At 35.9% G+C, this 13,697-nt stretch overlaps 1 protein-coding gene across 4 annotated transcripts in view; it reads right to left on the reverse strand.

The window, feature by feature from the left end:
- Positions 1–464: 464 nt before the first annotated feature.
- Positions 465–13,697, reverse strand: part of ythdc1 (YTH N6-methyladenosine RNA binding protein C1) — a 54,051-nt gene continuing 40,818 nt past the window's right edge. For 2 of the 4 annotated variants that reach the window (XM_051929425.1, XM_051929423.1), the window contains 5 exons: positions 8,953–9,026; positions 8,291–8,350; positions 7,399–7,464; positions 2,420–2,554; positions 465–1,368 (listed from right to left, as the gene is read on the reverse strand). In XM_051929425.1, coding sequence (XP_051785385.1) covers positions 1,141–1,368; positions 2,420–2,554; positions 7,399–7,464; positions 8,291–8,350; positions 8,953–9,026 — 563 coding nt within the window. In that variant the 3' untranslated portion in view covers positions 465–1,140. The remainder of the gene's footprint in view (positions 1,369–2,419; positions 2,555–7,398; positions 7,465–8,290; positions 8,351–8,952; positions 9,027–13,697) is intronic. The other 2 variants (XM_051929424.1, XM_051929426.1) reach the window with 1 other exon arrangement.

Here is a 13,697-nt window from a genome sequence, read left to right on the forward strand (position 1 = left end):
TCGATAACAAGTTTGTTACAGACTGGCATACTTTTGTACACCCTAAGCTTAACACACACACACACACACACTGAAACAAAGACTCCTGCACAGAGCCGATCCATTTAAGCACTGTTACAGCCCATCACGTCCTCACTACTCCACATCAGGGACTCACTGGCTTTAGCACGAACAATACACGGGTGTGCCCAGAAGTAACCTGGACCTACAGCCTTGACAAACCATAAAGATCAAATGAATACCTAAATATGATCATTTTGTTTGTTATATACCCAGTAGTGGTGACTAAAATAGAGTTATGTTTATGGGATTGTTAATGTTATGTGTATGGGGTACAGTGACATGTCCACATCGCCGCTCTCAGGTGCCATGATCAGCGAGTATTACATACCTCATCTTAAACGCACGCCCGTCTTCTTTGTTTCTTTGAAAGGGAAAAAAAAAAAAGCACACATAGGCCAACAGACTCTTTTGCTTTTTATTTAGGTACAAAACGTATCACTAAAAAGATACTTCAATTATTTTTCTTGCTAAAGCACAACTCTGCAAGACGCTGTATACGTGTTTGGGGCTAAAGTTATGTACCAATTATCTGACAAAACTGAGGCCGCTATTAACTGGGCAATATGGCAATAGTGTGTTAATATTTTAATTTAACACTGGCAAAATCATAGATAACTACAACTTAAAAAAGCTTTCTACAACACTGCCTTTGTCATACTGTACAGGTACATCTTTGACTAGCAGCAAAATTTAAACTTAAAGGTGTGCAATTACTATCATCAAAGATGTGTTTGAATAAATGGGAGCATTCTGCTGTTTTCAGTATGGACAAAACTAAATTAAAGAGAAAAACACTTAACTAGAAAAATGATTAAAATTAACAATATAAAAAATATTTACATACATTTTATTCACCTCAACCATTCTTTACCACATTTAAAACAAAAGATCCAGATTTCTCTTTTTGGTTACCTCCTCCAGTTTTTGTTATACTGCATGCATTAGACATACATGGGCAAATTATCATACACATTGTAACATGAGAACAAAAACATTACTTCACTTTTATTTTTAAAAGGGTAACTTCAAAGTAAGGTCTCACTAGTGTAAACAAATTCTTCCAAATTTTGCAGGTGATTATCTTCGATACCGACCCCGCTCCTTTTCACGCTCTCTGTCCCGTACTCGTTCTCGTTCTCTGTCCCGGTCCCTTTCTCGGCCTCTGTCACGCTCTCTGTCTCTACGTGTGTCACGTGGTCGGTCACGTTCTCGATCTCTTTCCCTTTCTCTGGGACGACTCCTGCGTCCACTCACCACAGCCTGAGTACGCCTTAGAAAATCGTCAACTCTCATGTCATAGTCATGCTGGAATAATAAAAACATGAGTTAGAAGAAATCCTCTCTCTTGAAAAGTCTCCCAAAAGTCTTTATTTCATTTTCACCCTTCAAGCTAACCCAAAGGCTGAGCCCAGACACCCATGGCCATGAAGCCACAGGTGAGGGTAGGAACATCAACAGGAAAATCGAGAGCTTTGCCTTTCGGCTCAGTGCTCTCTTCACCATGACTGCCAGGTACAACATCCATATAACTGTAGGTGCTACTTCAATCCACCTATTGATCTCCTGCTCTCTAATTCCCTCACTCATAACTAAGACTCTTGAGATGCTTAAAATCCACACCGGAAACAAGTCTGACTTACTGCCAGCAATGCAGAAGATTCTCACACCTACTCAAATTAATCAAGTGTCATGGCAGACTGGGGCCTCTCTCAGCAGCACTGGGCAAAAGACAGAAAACATGGCACCAGTCCAACACGGGACCCACTAGTGTATACACATCTAATTTGAACTCAATTTAACCTAATAAACAAGCTTATGGGTGAAGTAGCAGGAACACTCGTTCTGGGGAAATGTTCAAACTCCATACATATATCGGGGTGTCCAGCTTAAATGCAGAGTGCTGGCACCATGCTGCTGAAGCTCTAACCACTTTTAGTAAATTCAGTGTTTGCCAAAAGGAGTGTAAGAGTAGAGGCATGCAGTGCTTTTGCAACTGTAATACAATCTTAACTGTAATTTCTCAATCATGGCCTAGACCTCTACCCTGTGTCCTGTATATATCAAAATGGTTTTCATTTGCTGGCAACACAATAATGAAAAAAAATGATAGTGGAGACATAAAAACCATTACCCAGAAATGAAATGAGAGGGTGGGGGTTGATTTGTTTCAAACCTTTTTGGTAAAACTTAAGTTATTTGTATGGAATGCTATTTGATTGTAATAAAATCAAAAAAATAAAAAATGAAGTTTACTATATGACAAGCAAAGTTATTCTACTGCAAGAGAGAGAGAGAAATAATAAATAACTGATTTGTGTACAAAAATATTGTTTGATAAGCCCAAAGGCACACTTACCACTCGCTTATCTCTGTATCTTGCATCATGTGGTACTGGATGGTGTCCAGAATAAGGAGGATGTGTTTGAGGAGGCGGCTGGTGATGTTGGTAGTAAGGATGATGTGGTGGTTGTTCCATTCCTGGATATGGTGGCTGAAATAAAAACACATTTAGATTTCTTAGATTACTCACTTACTTAATAAATAACTTATAATTACTTATTATATTTAAAAACAATTTTTGACAATCTTTGTAGAAATTCACATTTGGACATTTCAGACTTATCTGAAGAATAACAGTGGGCATTACCTAAACAAACACAGCCCAGGTTTACCCTGATTCCTGTATATTCAACTTTAAATTGAAACTGTAAGGGATAAACATGTCATACGACTTTAATCTGGGCATTTTTCTAATACAAAATTATTATTTGTGGTTATTTTACTTGGGTTCTGTCTCTCACTGCTCATGAGTAAGAAGTTAAAACTAAAGCCCCCATTGACAGCTGTGCTTTACCATTAACTTGGTGTTTGCATTTTTACACACAATCTTCAAGCTGGCCCTACTTCTTGATTTTTGAGTTACCTGGTACACCAGTACTGGGAGGGAAACTTTTTTTTTCTTTTTTTTTTTTTTAAGCATTACAGTACCAGCAATTCGCAAGTTTCAGTAGTGGAATGATGCTCAGTTGTTTACTAGCATGTTTACAACTTAAGTTACCAAACCACTCCCTTCCCCACCACCCTTTAATGATGAAGTATTTGTATTACATCCACCTTGATTCGCCTGAGGGGTTCATGAAACACTAATCTCCTCATGTTACATCCCACTGTTTAATGTATATTAATACAGACACGTGGGAGATTACAAGGCGAACCCCCAAATCTACATGTATTGACTTGCAGAGTGCAGCAAGGCTGCATGGGGAAGTGATGAAGCTGATGTGAGACTGGGGAGTTAGTGCATGTGGAATAGTCCGTTATTTGCTTCAATGCCATTACTTAGGTCCAAAAGCTGGTATTGATGCTTAAGTCAAAGTTTTAGTACCGGTTCAATACTATATTGCACGTTGGCTTAGCTTTCCATCTAGATCTCATATGTAAGAAAATCATGAAATAGGGATGGGTTTAACATTGGTTTTCATTATTTGATTTGCAGATACTTATTTCATATATCACCCTTCACAGTGCAAAAGACAGAGGCCATCATCTCATTGTTAAGCTGGATTAATCAAAATCACACCTCATGAAGCAAGATTTTTTTTCTTTATTTCAAGGAAGTATCAGTGTGTAAATGAAGCAGATAAAATAGGAAAAACTTGAATACTAAATTACTTTCTACATTGATTTTGAAGAGCATCAAGGAAGTAAAACTAATAAAACAAGAATTGAACCAATAAAACTCCAACCTAGTTAAACTAAGATGTTAGTCCTGCAGACATGCATACTTATGGCAGTATGGCGTTTAGACTTCAGCTGATGAGCACTTTCTCTCTTCATCATTATGAATTTCAGGTAGAATATCAGGACACAACCAATGTTAATGGAGAGCTTCCAGTTTGGCAACATACAGGTTGCAACTCTGCTGTTAACAAGTTTGTCTGTTTAGTCTCATCAGACTATGACCCCTGCTGTGCACTGGAACAGTTCACACTGAACAAGACTCCACTGGGATGACAATTTGTACTTCCAAATCTGTTGTCACAGACTTGTCACGGAATTGTGTGGATTATTTTCTCAATGTAATGGGTGAAGCAGCTACCACAAATGGAGGAGTTCAAATACCCCAGGTGAAACTGAACAAAGAACAGGTTCAACAGCATCATTTTATAGATGCTGTACCTGACATCTTGGTGGTGGAGCAGAAGTCTCAGACAATGCTTTCAATTTACTAGTTAATCTACACTACTATCCTCATCAATTGTAACAATCACAGGGAGGTGACTGGGAGAATGAGTGTGCAAGAAAAAGCAGATGAAATTAGGTTCCCACACAAGGCTGCTGGGCTCACTCTAATATGGAGAGAAGTTCAGCAATACATGGACGCTTCAAAGTAAAGGAGCTACTTCTGCATATTCAAGAGGAGCTAACTGAGGTGGTTTGGGCATTTAGTTAGTACACACAAAACACAATGAAGAAAGGTGTTTGCCTGTGTTCATCCCTCATATTCAAATTTAAGCCCAAATACACTTACAAATACACAGTTTTCCTGTGAAGTTAAAGCAAAGTTGAGACTGAAGGACCATTGCCATCGATCATACAAAATCCTGCCACATCACTAGAACCTGCACCTCTGTTCTCACACAAACAAGAATAATCCTCATATGACTGGCACTTTACTTCAAAGCCTCCTGCATAAACTTAGGATACTGCTACAGCCAGTATTATTCTTGTCAACGAAAATTAAAATGAAACATGTCATTAATTTAAAAAAGTAATTATTTTGTTAACTATCCATCCATCATCCAACCTGCCATATCCTAACTATAGGGTCACGGGAGTCTGCTGGTGCCAATCCCAGCCAACACAGGGTGCAAGGCAGGAAACAAACACTGGGCAGGGCGCTAGCCCACCGCAGGGCACAAACACCCACACACCCTAGGGACAATTTAGAATCACCAATGCACCTAACCTGCATGTCTTTGGACTGTGGGAGGAAACCCACGCAGATACGGGGAGAACATGCAAACTCCACGCAGGGAGGACCCGAGAAGCGGGTCTCCTAACTGCAAGGCAGCAGCGCTACCCACTGCGCTACTGTGCCGCCCCTATTTTGTTAACTAAAAGTAAATTAAAAAATGTCTGAAAACTAAAACTTAATGAAAATAAGAAGAAAACTGATGTAATTTTTGCAATTTTAATTTTCACCACACACCACCAGTCTTTGTGCACAATGTACATGCTAGCATGAAGCCACCAATACATTTCTTCTTCTTTAATATGCTACCGTGGCTGTTCATTTGTCTGTCCAGGATTTTAAATCACCTGTAGCTCGCAAACCGTTTCACCTATTGACTTGAAATTTGGTACACATACACTACGTGATGTCTACTATCCGCTTTCGGGGTGATTATTTTATTACTCTTTTTATTGCATTTTATTGTAGAATCAACTCTCGGTAGCGCGGCAGGGCAGCCGTGCGACGCATGTGTACGGGCGCTGTTCTCATTCCCTACCACCTTCGCTAATCATTCTTGAGGCAGATTGAAGACTTAAGTGCCAGATTAAGTGAAAAATTAAAGAAAACGTACTAAGTAATTGCAACACAAAAACTATGCCAACGAAAGAAGAGAAGCAGCGGGCCGCTAGGGTGGAGAAAAGAAGAGCTGCTCAGGAAGCAGCAAGCACATCAACCTCTGAGTAAATGAATGCTAAACGTACAGAGAAAAAGGATGAATACTATGAATGCTCAAGTGTATTCACTGCACGTTATCATGTAGTGCGCCGTTACTGGTATTAAATATTATTTAAAACTGCACAGTGGTAATATTAGTTTAGAGACAAGAACTGATCTGTATTTGTGCACATGTGCAAGTACCCCTCACTGCTGGCTTCAGAATCTGTGGATTTCACTGGTCATTTCAGCCATTAGCCAGTTTTTCCTTCTAGAACAGAGAGAGAATACCAAAGCCTCATCATTTTCCAATGACTCTTTCTGTAGCTTTCATTGGCCATTAAGTGACCATCAGTCACAGATGCCCTGCTGTCAGCGAATGGCAGCAGCTTTCATCAAATTTTAAGGAAACAGTGTATAAAACATGAAACATGTTTGAAAATCTGAGCCACTGAAAATTGCTCAAGCTTAAATAGTCAACCCCACACTTAGGCTGAAGGGGGGAAAAAAAAGTTATCTTCCTTTACCACATAAGGAATTTCAGCAATTTCATCCTTATTTTGCACAACTATTGCTTGTTTGTTGACAACACTATTGCAGCGACAGATTAAGCAGATGTGCAGCACGCAATCAACCAAGCGGACATTACATGTATGAATTTAGTTTTTATTGGGTTATTAGCACTAATGTTTCAAAGTGGGTGTTCCGATACCACAGAGTGAGGACCTAACACTATTGTGATGAATGTCTATTTTAAATGCTTCATCAATAGCAAATGGTCAGACTGCAAAAATCTTACCACAGTATATTTAGAATGCCACAATATTGTGACATCACTAGGCTGTTCATGGGAGCTCATCATTAGAACATTAACAATCTAGACAAGAACAGGCCATTCAGCCCAACAAAGCTCACCCATCCTAACCACTTAATTGTTCTAAAATAATATCGAGTCTAGTTCTGAAAGTCCCTAAAGTCCTACTGTCTTACCAAACTGCTTGGTAGCACTCGTAATTCTGAATTCTTAAATACGCAATTCCATTCAGGGTTTATTTCAACAACATACCATTGCTGAAAAAAATATTAAATAAAACAAAAACAAAGAGTGAAAAACTATAAAATAAAATCAAAATTAAAAAACTAGAACTAAAAAAAAAAAAACCTTAAAACCAGAAAAAAAATGTTTAAAAAAACGCAGCAGTGCTTGTAAGGAAATGGCAGCAAATGCACGCGGATGACTAAATTCTCATTAATGGAGACAAGTGGAGGTTCAGCATATTGTCTATACAGTTGAATGGGGAATATGACATTAGAAACAGACACCAAACACAGAATGAAAAAGATTACCAGTACTGACCTGGTTTAATATTCTGTCATCTCCATAGCTCTGAGTGTGTGCTCAAAGAAACAACTCACTATATGTCCATAGCAGAAATAAACATTGAGAAAACACTGGTCTTGTAAATATAGTGCAATTTCCCATCATATGCTAAGCTGTAAACTTGTATCTAAGTTATATTTAATTAAGGTAATCAATATTCTATCAACATTCATTCAATTGTGAGATTAAAAAAGTAAAAATAAAATATGATGTGAAAGCACGCTGCATTATCAATTCAACAATTATCTGGGGACTTAAACTGATACAAAAAGGAACTACTTGCCATTCCCTGCCAAGGTGGCGGTGGTCCAATGTTATGATGGAATTCACGCATATAATCATTGTAAGACTAGAAGAGAAAAACAAATTCATTTTAAACGTATACAGCACAAATTTTGAAAACATACAAAACAAGTTGCTTTAATCATTATAGTTGACTACTGTAATAGGTATCTTTTTTGGTATTATAAAATCACTGTATAAAATATTACGATTAGAACATTAAATCTCAAGGGATATTTGTTATAATTTTCTCTCGCTGTAAATATTTTGGCTACATATATTCTGGAATATAGAAGGTGCAGATTTTCCTGCATACAGCCTTGAAAGGATACAAAGCTGCAGATACTTTTTAAGAAATAAAAAAAGCAATAAACATTTTGAACTGAATGACTGTACTTATCTGCTGAACCATAATTCCACTTATTTTATCGATCCTTTCTTAGTGTTCAGTCATATTTTAAGACTGCCTGACATGTCATGATTGAAGTCTTTCCAGGTAATTCGGACCTAATAGTTATCTGGGTTGGCAGGGTTGTACTAAGCTTTTTCTCTCTTCTAATCTTAGAATGTAGATTGCCAATCTACAGAAATGATGGAGTGTGACTGCATCTTGATATATGCAAATTCAACTTCCAAAACTTTCAGTAAAATTCAGTCTATTTTGAGTGAGTACTATGGGACCTTGGTTAGCGCAGTTAATTGGTTCCAGTGATTAGAGCGTTAACCAAAAAGCATTAAGCTAATGCCTAACACTCTTTCCCCCAGGAAAAAAGCTTTAATAGACTATATAAAAACAGCAAAAACTACCTATCGCAACACTGATTACCACAAAATAAAGCTAGTGCAAATATATAAAACATGCAAATAAATTAATAAAATAGACAGCCACTCACCAGTGAGCCCGGTTTATCAACTGCTGCTGCTCCAGTTAGGGGTGGCCAGCAGGGAAGACTCTAAAAAGGAAAGGGTAGGCTCGGCAGGGTTTTCTTACTTTCTCCTGCATTAACCCACAAACTGTTTTCCAAGCACACAGGCTAACACTAAACAATATACACCAGTTAAGACTTACAACGTTCATGAAATGAGTCAGCTCAAAATGTGGTGAGGCACCCTTTATCTGCTTCTTCATTCCTCTTGCTTCAATTGTAGAGTATCCCCCCACCCCGTCATTACTATTTTTATTACTAATGCTCTTGTGTGATGGGTCTTATTACATATTCAAAAAGATGTATTCTTTTAGGGAAAGGGTTTGTGTACTTCACTAGAAAAAAAGGAAGTGCATACTGACCTCATTGTTAAACACATGAGGGTTGCTTGTACAACCAAGAAGGAAGGTATTAATCAAAGTTTATTTCTCTATTCTACGCAATGAAATTCGATATAAACATTATGATACTATTATAATCTGAATGCTGTTGCTGGTACTTTAAAAAAAAATAAAATTTAAATTGATCAATTCAAGAACGTTAACCAAAAGAGGCATTAAACAAGGTCCCATAGTATATCAAGTTTTCATTATTAATATTAACATTTCAAAATCTTCTAAATAACTTACCCCATTAAGAAACACATCACGTCTAACTCCAGAAAATCGTCTGTTGGGAATGAAGTTACTTGTTAAAAGTGTATCTAAAAATGTCAAGAACAGGGGGAAGGGGGAAAAAAAGTTAGACACAGAGGACACCTACCTTAATAAAGTAGAAGACAAAGATTAAAGTAATAACTAACAGCTTCACATGTTAAAACAATGTACATTTATCATAGTCAACTTATGTTATTAATATCCTTTCACATTAATACAAGATAACCTTAAATAACTACATTCAACATGTTACAACAATATAAACAAATTATGGAATTATGGTAAATATACTAAGCTAAATTTAGTGGTGTTGTGTAACTGATATTTGGACCTTCATTTCCTACTCATCCTGGAATCATCATTATATTTAGGGCTGAGACAATCAGTTGACCAATGCATTTTACCAAATATAATAGTTATTTTAAACTTTTATTAATAGTAACAGTAGTATATCAGTATAAAATGTATTCCAAAAAACAGGAACTCGTTTAAATTTAAAATATTCCCACATCAGCAAATATTAAGGACTATTACAGTTTTTTTTATCCATGTTCTTAGACCATCCATGTCAATTTCCATTCATATATTAGTCAGAGTTGTGACTATAAACTGTCCCAGTAGGAGTGGATGTGTCAGCACACAGTACTTTATACTTAAATGTATAACGAGACAAAATACTTTCTTTTGGATTAATTTTGTACATGGACAGCTGAATGTTGTATTAAAAGTTAGGCCAGTATTTCTAAGGAAGCACTTGGTTATCTAGTTAATGTTTAAAAATTGCTGAAAGACCACAGGTATGACTTCACTGGAAAGAACTAGGGGCCTGATGTGCCATTTCTCAAAAGGTGGCTGTCCAGCAGATATCTGCTTGCCCACATAAAGGGTACTCATCAGTCTTATAGTCACTGCATAGAAGAACCCCCTACAGCTGCTTATGCAAATTATCTTTTACGATTGTTAATTTCCTGCTCATGTATTGTGTTATAGCTTTAAAAAAAAAAAAAAAACATACCTTGAAAGGTCACAAACAATGCCTATACTTTACCAGTGTACTGTCACTGACTACTAGCTATAATGTATTAATGCAGAGACTGATGCAACATAACTAATATGTCCTATAGTATTTAGGTTACTTTTACATAAAATTAGCTTATATTTAGCTTAAACAATTAAAATGCATATTTATTTAAATTTTTGTTATTTTGGCTAGCAAGGCTTTGTTTCAGCATAATTCCTCTCAGCAAATGGAGCCAGTTCACAACTCTTGACCAACCTACATTATCAGCAGATAAGGTGAACTTGGTTTTGATTGGTTGTCAGTGGACGAGCTAGCAGTGTTAAGTTACAGCTGATATGGTGCAAAAAGATTAGCAAGATATTAACATCAACAGTTGCAGGAAAAAGTTAATATTTTACAGAAAATCTACGAATATCTTTTGAGATTTGAAAACCAGCTATCACTTCACCACTTATCTTTTATGGTCTTTTTAAGAAATTCAGTATGTTTCAAATAACATGACTAAATATAAAACATTTCTTCCGTACCAAAGCTAAATATGGATTTGGTGTTGATTGGTATGGGGCCTTGTGCATGCCATATTAATTTGTGCCATGACAAACTGTAAAGATTTGGAATAGCACACAGTGAGTTTGCAAACAAAACAAAAAAAAAATATCTGTTTCCTTTGGCAGCATAATTTCAGGTATACAAACATTTTTATTAATGAAAATGGACTGAGCTTTCAAAATTCACACCCCTAATTAATTCTTTTTTCTTTGAAAATTATGTTTTATGCATCTCTGCTGTACAAACTCCAAATCAATTTTTAGTATTAAACATTGAGGTAAATATTTAACATATTTAGAACTGTTACAGTAGTGGAAAGTGGAGATTTTAAAATTAATATTTTGATGAACTAGGGGATGGGTGGTGCTTTAAATAGGACATAACCAAATTATATTTTGCCTAATTTACTGGCATACCTATCTATTATTATGAATACTAGCATTCAAAAGCTTTTCAAATACAAAATGTAGGTATTTCTAAAACAGCCTCTTGTTCAAAAAACAAATCAATCTGTATGAAACCCTGAAAGGGAATATGTGACTACAAGTAAGCATTACAAAAAGCAAACCAGATATTTAAAGGTTGTACATATACAAAAAATCCTGTGAATGTATTCAAGTGCTGTATTAAAATATTAAATACGGCAATGTGTTATTTTAATTAGCTAGCCCCAAATGATACTGAAACACAACTTAGAAAATTATTGGTTACAGGTTGCTTCATCTTAGATGATAAATTAAACAATAATTAACACTAGTTTTATGGTTGAAAGATCTGTAAAATACATTTTTACAGATTAGTAATTCAACACGATAAACATTTCTAAAAGTTTTTTTTTTTCTTTTAATTTAAAGGTATACAAGCAGTTCAGTCTAAAATGAGTCCTGCTTCTATTAAGTTTGCAAAATACCTTAAAGCAGTACATACATTTAGTTTTGAATTCCGGAACATGTCTGCTACCTTACCAACAATTACTAGTGAAATCAAACTCAATGGATATTTGTTTCTCTCGTAAGGATCCAGCTGCCTATTGAACTTGACACTTTTTTCGAAACATTGAAATTTCTCTGAACATAGAACATTAATACTTTTTAAGACTTTTATTTAATCAATTAGAACATTTTAATACTTTTTAAGACTTATTTAATCAATTCATCTTCAGTCAAGATTTAGTTTCTAAAATAGGTAGTTCTGACTACTTAACACTGGTTTATACTAATATTTCATCTTTACAACCAATTAGGAACAATTTAAACTAGCTATATCTTAGAAAGATGTTAAAACTTGAGACTATGTATTATTATGATTAGGAAATACTGAAAACCTGCCATAGTACTTGAGAAAACTCAACCTTCACACTGTTAAATTGCTTCAAGTGAATGAATATTTAAATTCACCACTATTAACTATTTAGAGGATTAATTCACAGCACACAAACACACACACATGTGCACAATCAGTTCAAAAGTGAATGCAGGAATACCTGCAACTAATAATTCACATTCAGCAAACCAGCTATATACACAATCCTCTTATATACTTGCCTAAATGGAGCTCAATTCATCAACTATGTATCATCTTTTTCATAACTTTCACTTGCAGTGTTTATTTTTCTTCACTCCATTTTTTTATACAAAACTCAATATGTGCTACTTATCACATTAAAATGGATCTTCTCCAGTGATGATAAATAAATCAGCTGCTGATTTTGACCATAAATGACTCAATCTGTGATCAGTAAATTAGCCAATCTCAAAAAAACAATTTTCCGCTATCTGCTTGTCTAAGTTTCTCGGAAGTATTAAGATACTAGAGGAATTGCTCATCATTTTGCTGCTGGAACTTCCGGTCAACGGAGTAGACAATCCAACTTTAGAGTGTGAAGACAGGTAGAGTGTGAAGATAGGAGTATTGGCTTTTACATTAAAGAAAGGAATTCACTGAAAAATGGGGGTCTGAGCAGATATCCTGTGCATGGAGAGGAATGGCAGATATGTATGTTGTCCAGCTAAGGTTGGAGTGTAAGAAAAGGGAGGTTGTTCTTCAGTAGAAATTAAAAGAGAACAAGCCCAGGCCTTTTCATTTTGTCCTGTAATCAAAATGGACACTCCCTGATGGAGTGTGGGAATTAAAAGGGAGTTGTGTTTATGACGGCAGCTCACATTTCTAATTAAAAAAAACAAAGAAATTGTACTCACTGCTTAGTATAACAATAGGCTTGTTAGCTTATAAGCCAAATGTGTCGATTTTACATATGAAGTCGTTAAGCATGTTAGACTTGTATCTTTTTGATAAAACAAACATTTTATTAGAACTGTGACTTAAAATACGCCAAACACTTTAGTTTACTGTATGAATATTGTGAATAAATTTTTTGGTACACTTATTAGCTTAAAAATGTATATTTCAAGAGCATGTTATTTATTTTAGTATACTTTATGTTCAATAAACCATAAGCCAAAATGTTAATAAAAAATACCAGGTAACACCTGCTTCTATATAGGTCTTTTAATTGTGTTAATTAAGCAATTAATATTCACTTACACATAAGTAATTGCACAGTAATGTTAGTGATTGTTGAGGCACGTCTTAGGAGGAGCTTCACTGTCACCAAGAACAACAATAGGATATTTCATGAAAGTCAAACAAAGACATCAGCAGCTATGGATAACCATTGCTGTGCTAATCCATCAATTCTGATTTGTGTGTGCACTAATGCAAAAAAGAAAAGCAGCTCTAGGAAATGTGACTACAAATACCACTGGGGAAAAAAGAATGACCATCATTTTCCTCACACACAGTTTGAAACATTTGCTTTGCCACCAAAGTGTATTGTTTTGGGGCCCACCATGGCCTAACACCCTAGTAAGAAAATTTTTACTGCACATTAGTGGTAGGTTTTAATTGCAGGGTTGTCTGGAGGTATACATGCAGGCTGCAAGTGTATTTTTATATTCGAGGATTAGATGAGAAACTTCTTTTTAAGTAGCTGGGCAGGCAATCTGCCTTGGTACCAATCATTTCAGAAGGTGGGGTCCTCTATAACCATAATGTAAAGGACAAGGCTATTCATGTCAGATGCACTGTTTACTACATCAACCAAACTACTGTCAAAAATCACAGGTAATCACAAGTAAAATTATCATAG

Source organism: Erpetoichthys calabaricus, chromosome 7, assembly GCF_900747795.2.
Source record: "Erpetoichthys calabaricus chromosome 7, fErpCal1.3, whole genome shotgun sequence".
Lineage (NCBI taxonomy): Eukaryota > Metazoa > Chordata > Cladistia > Polypteriformes > Polypteridae > Erpetoichthys > Erpetoichthys calabaricus.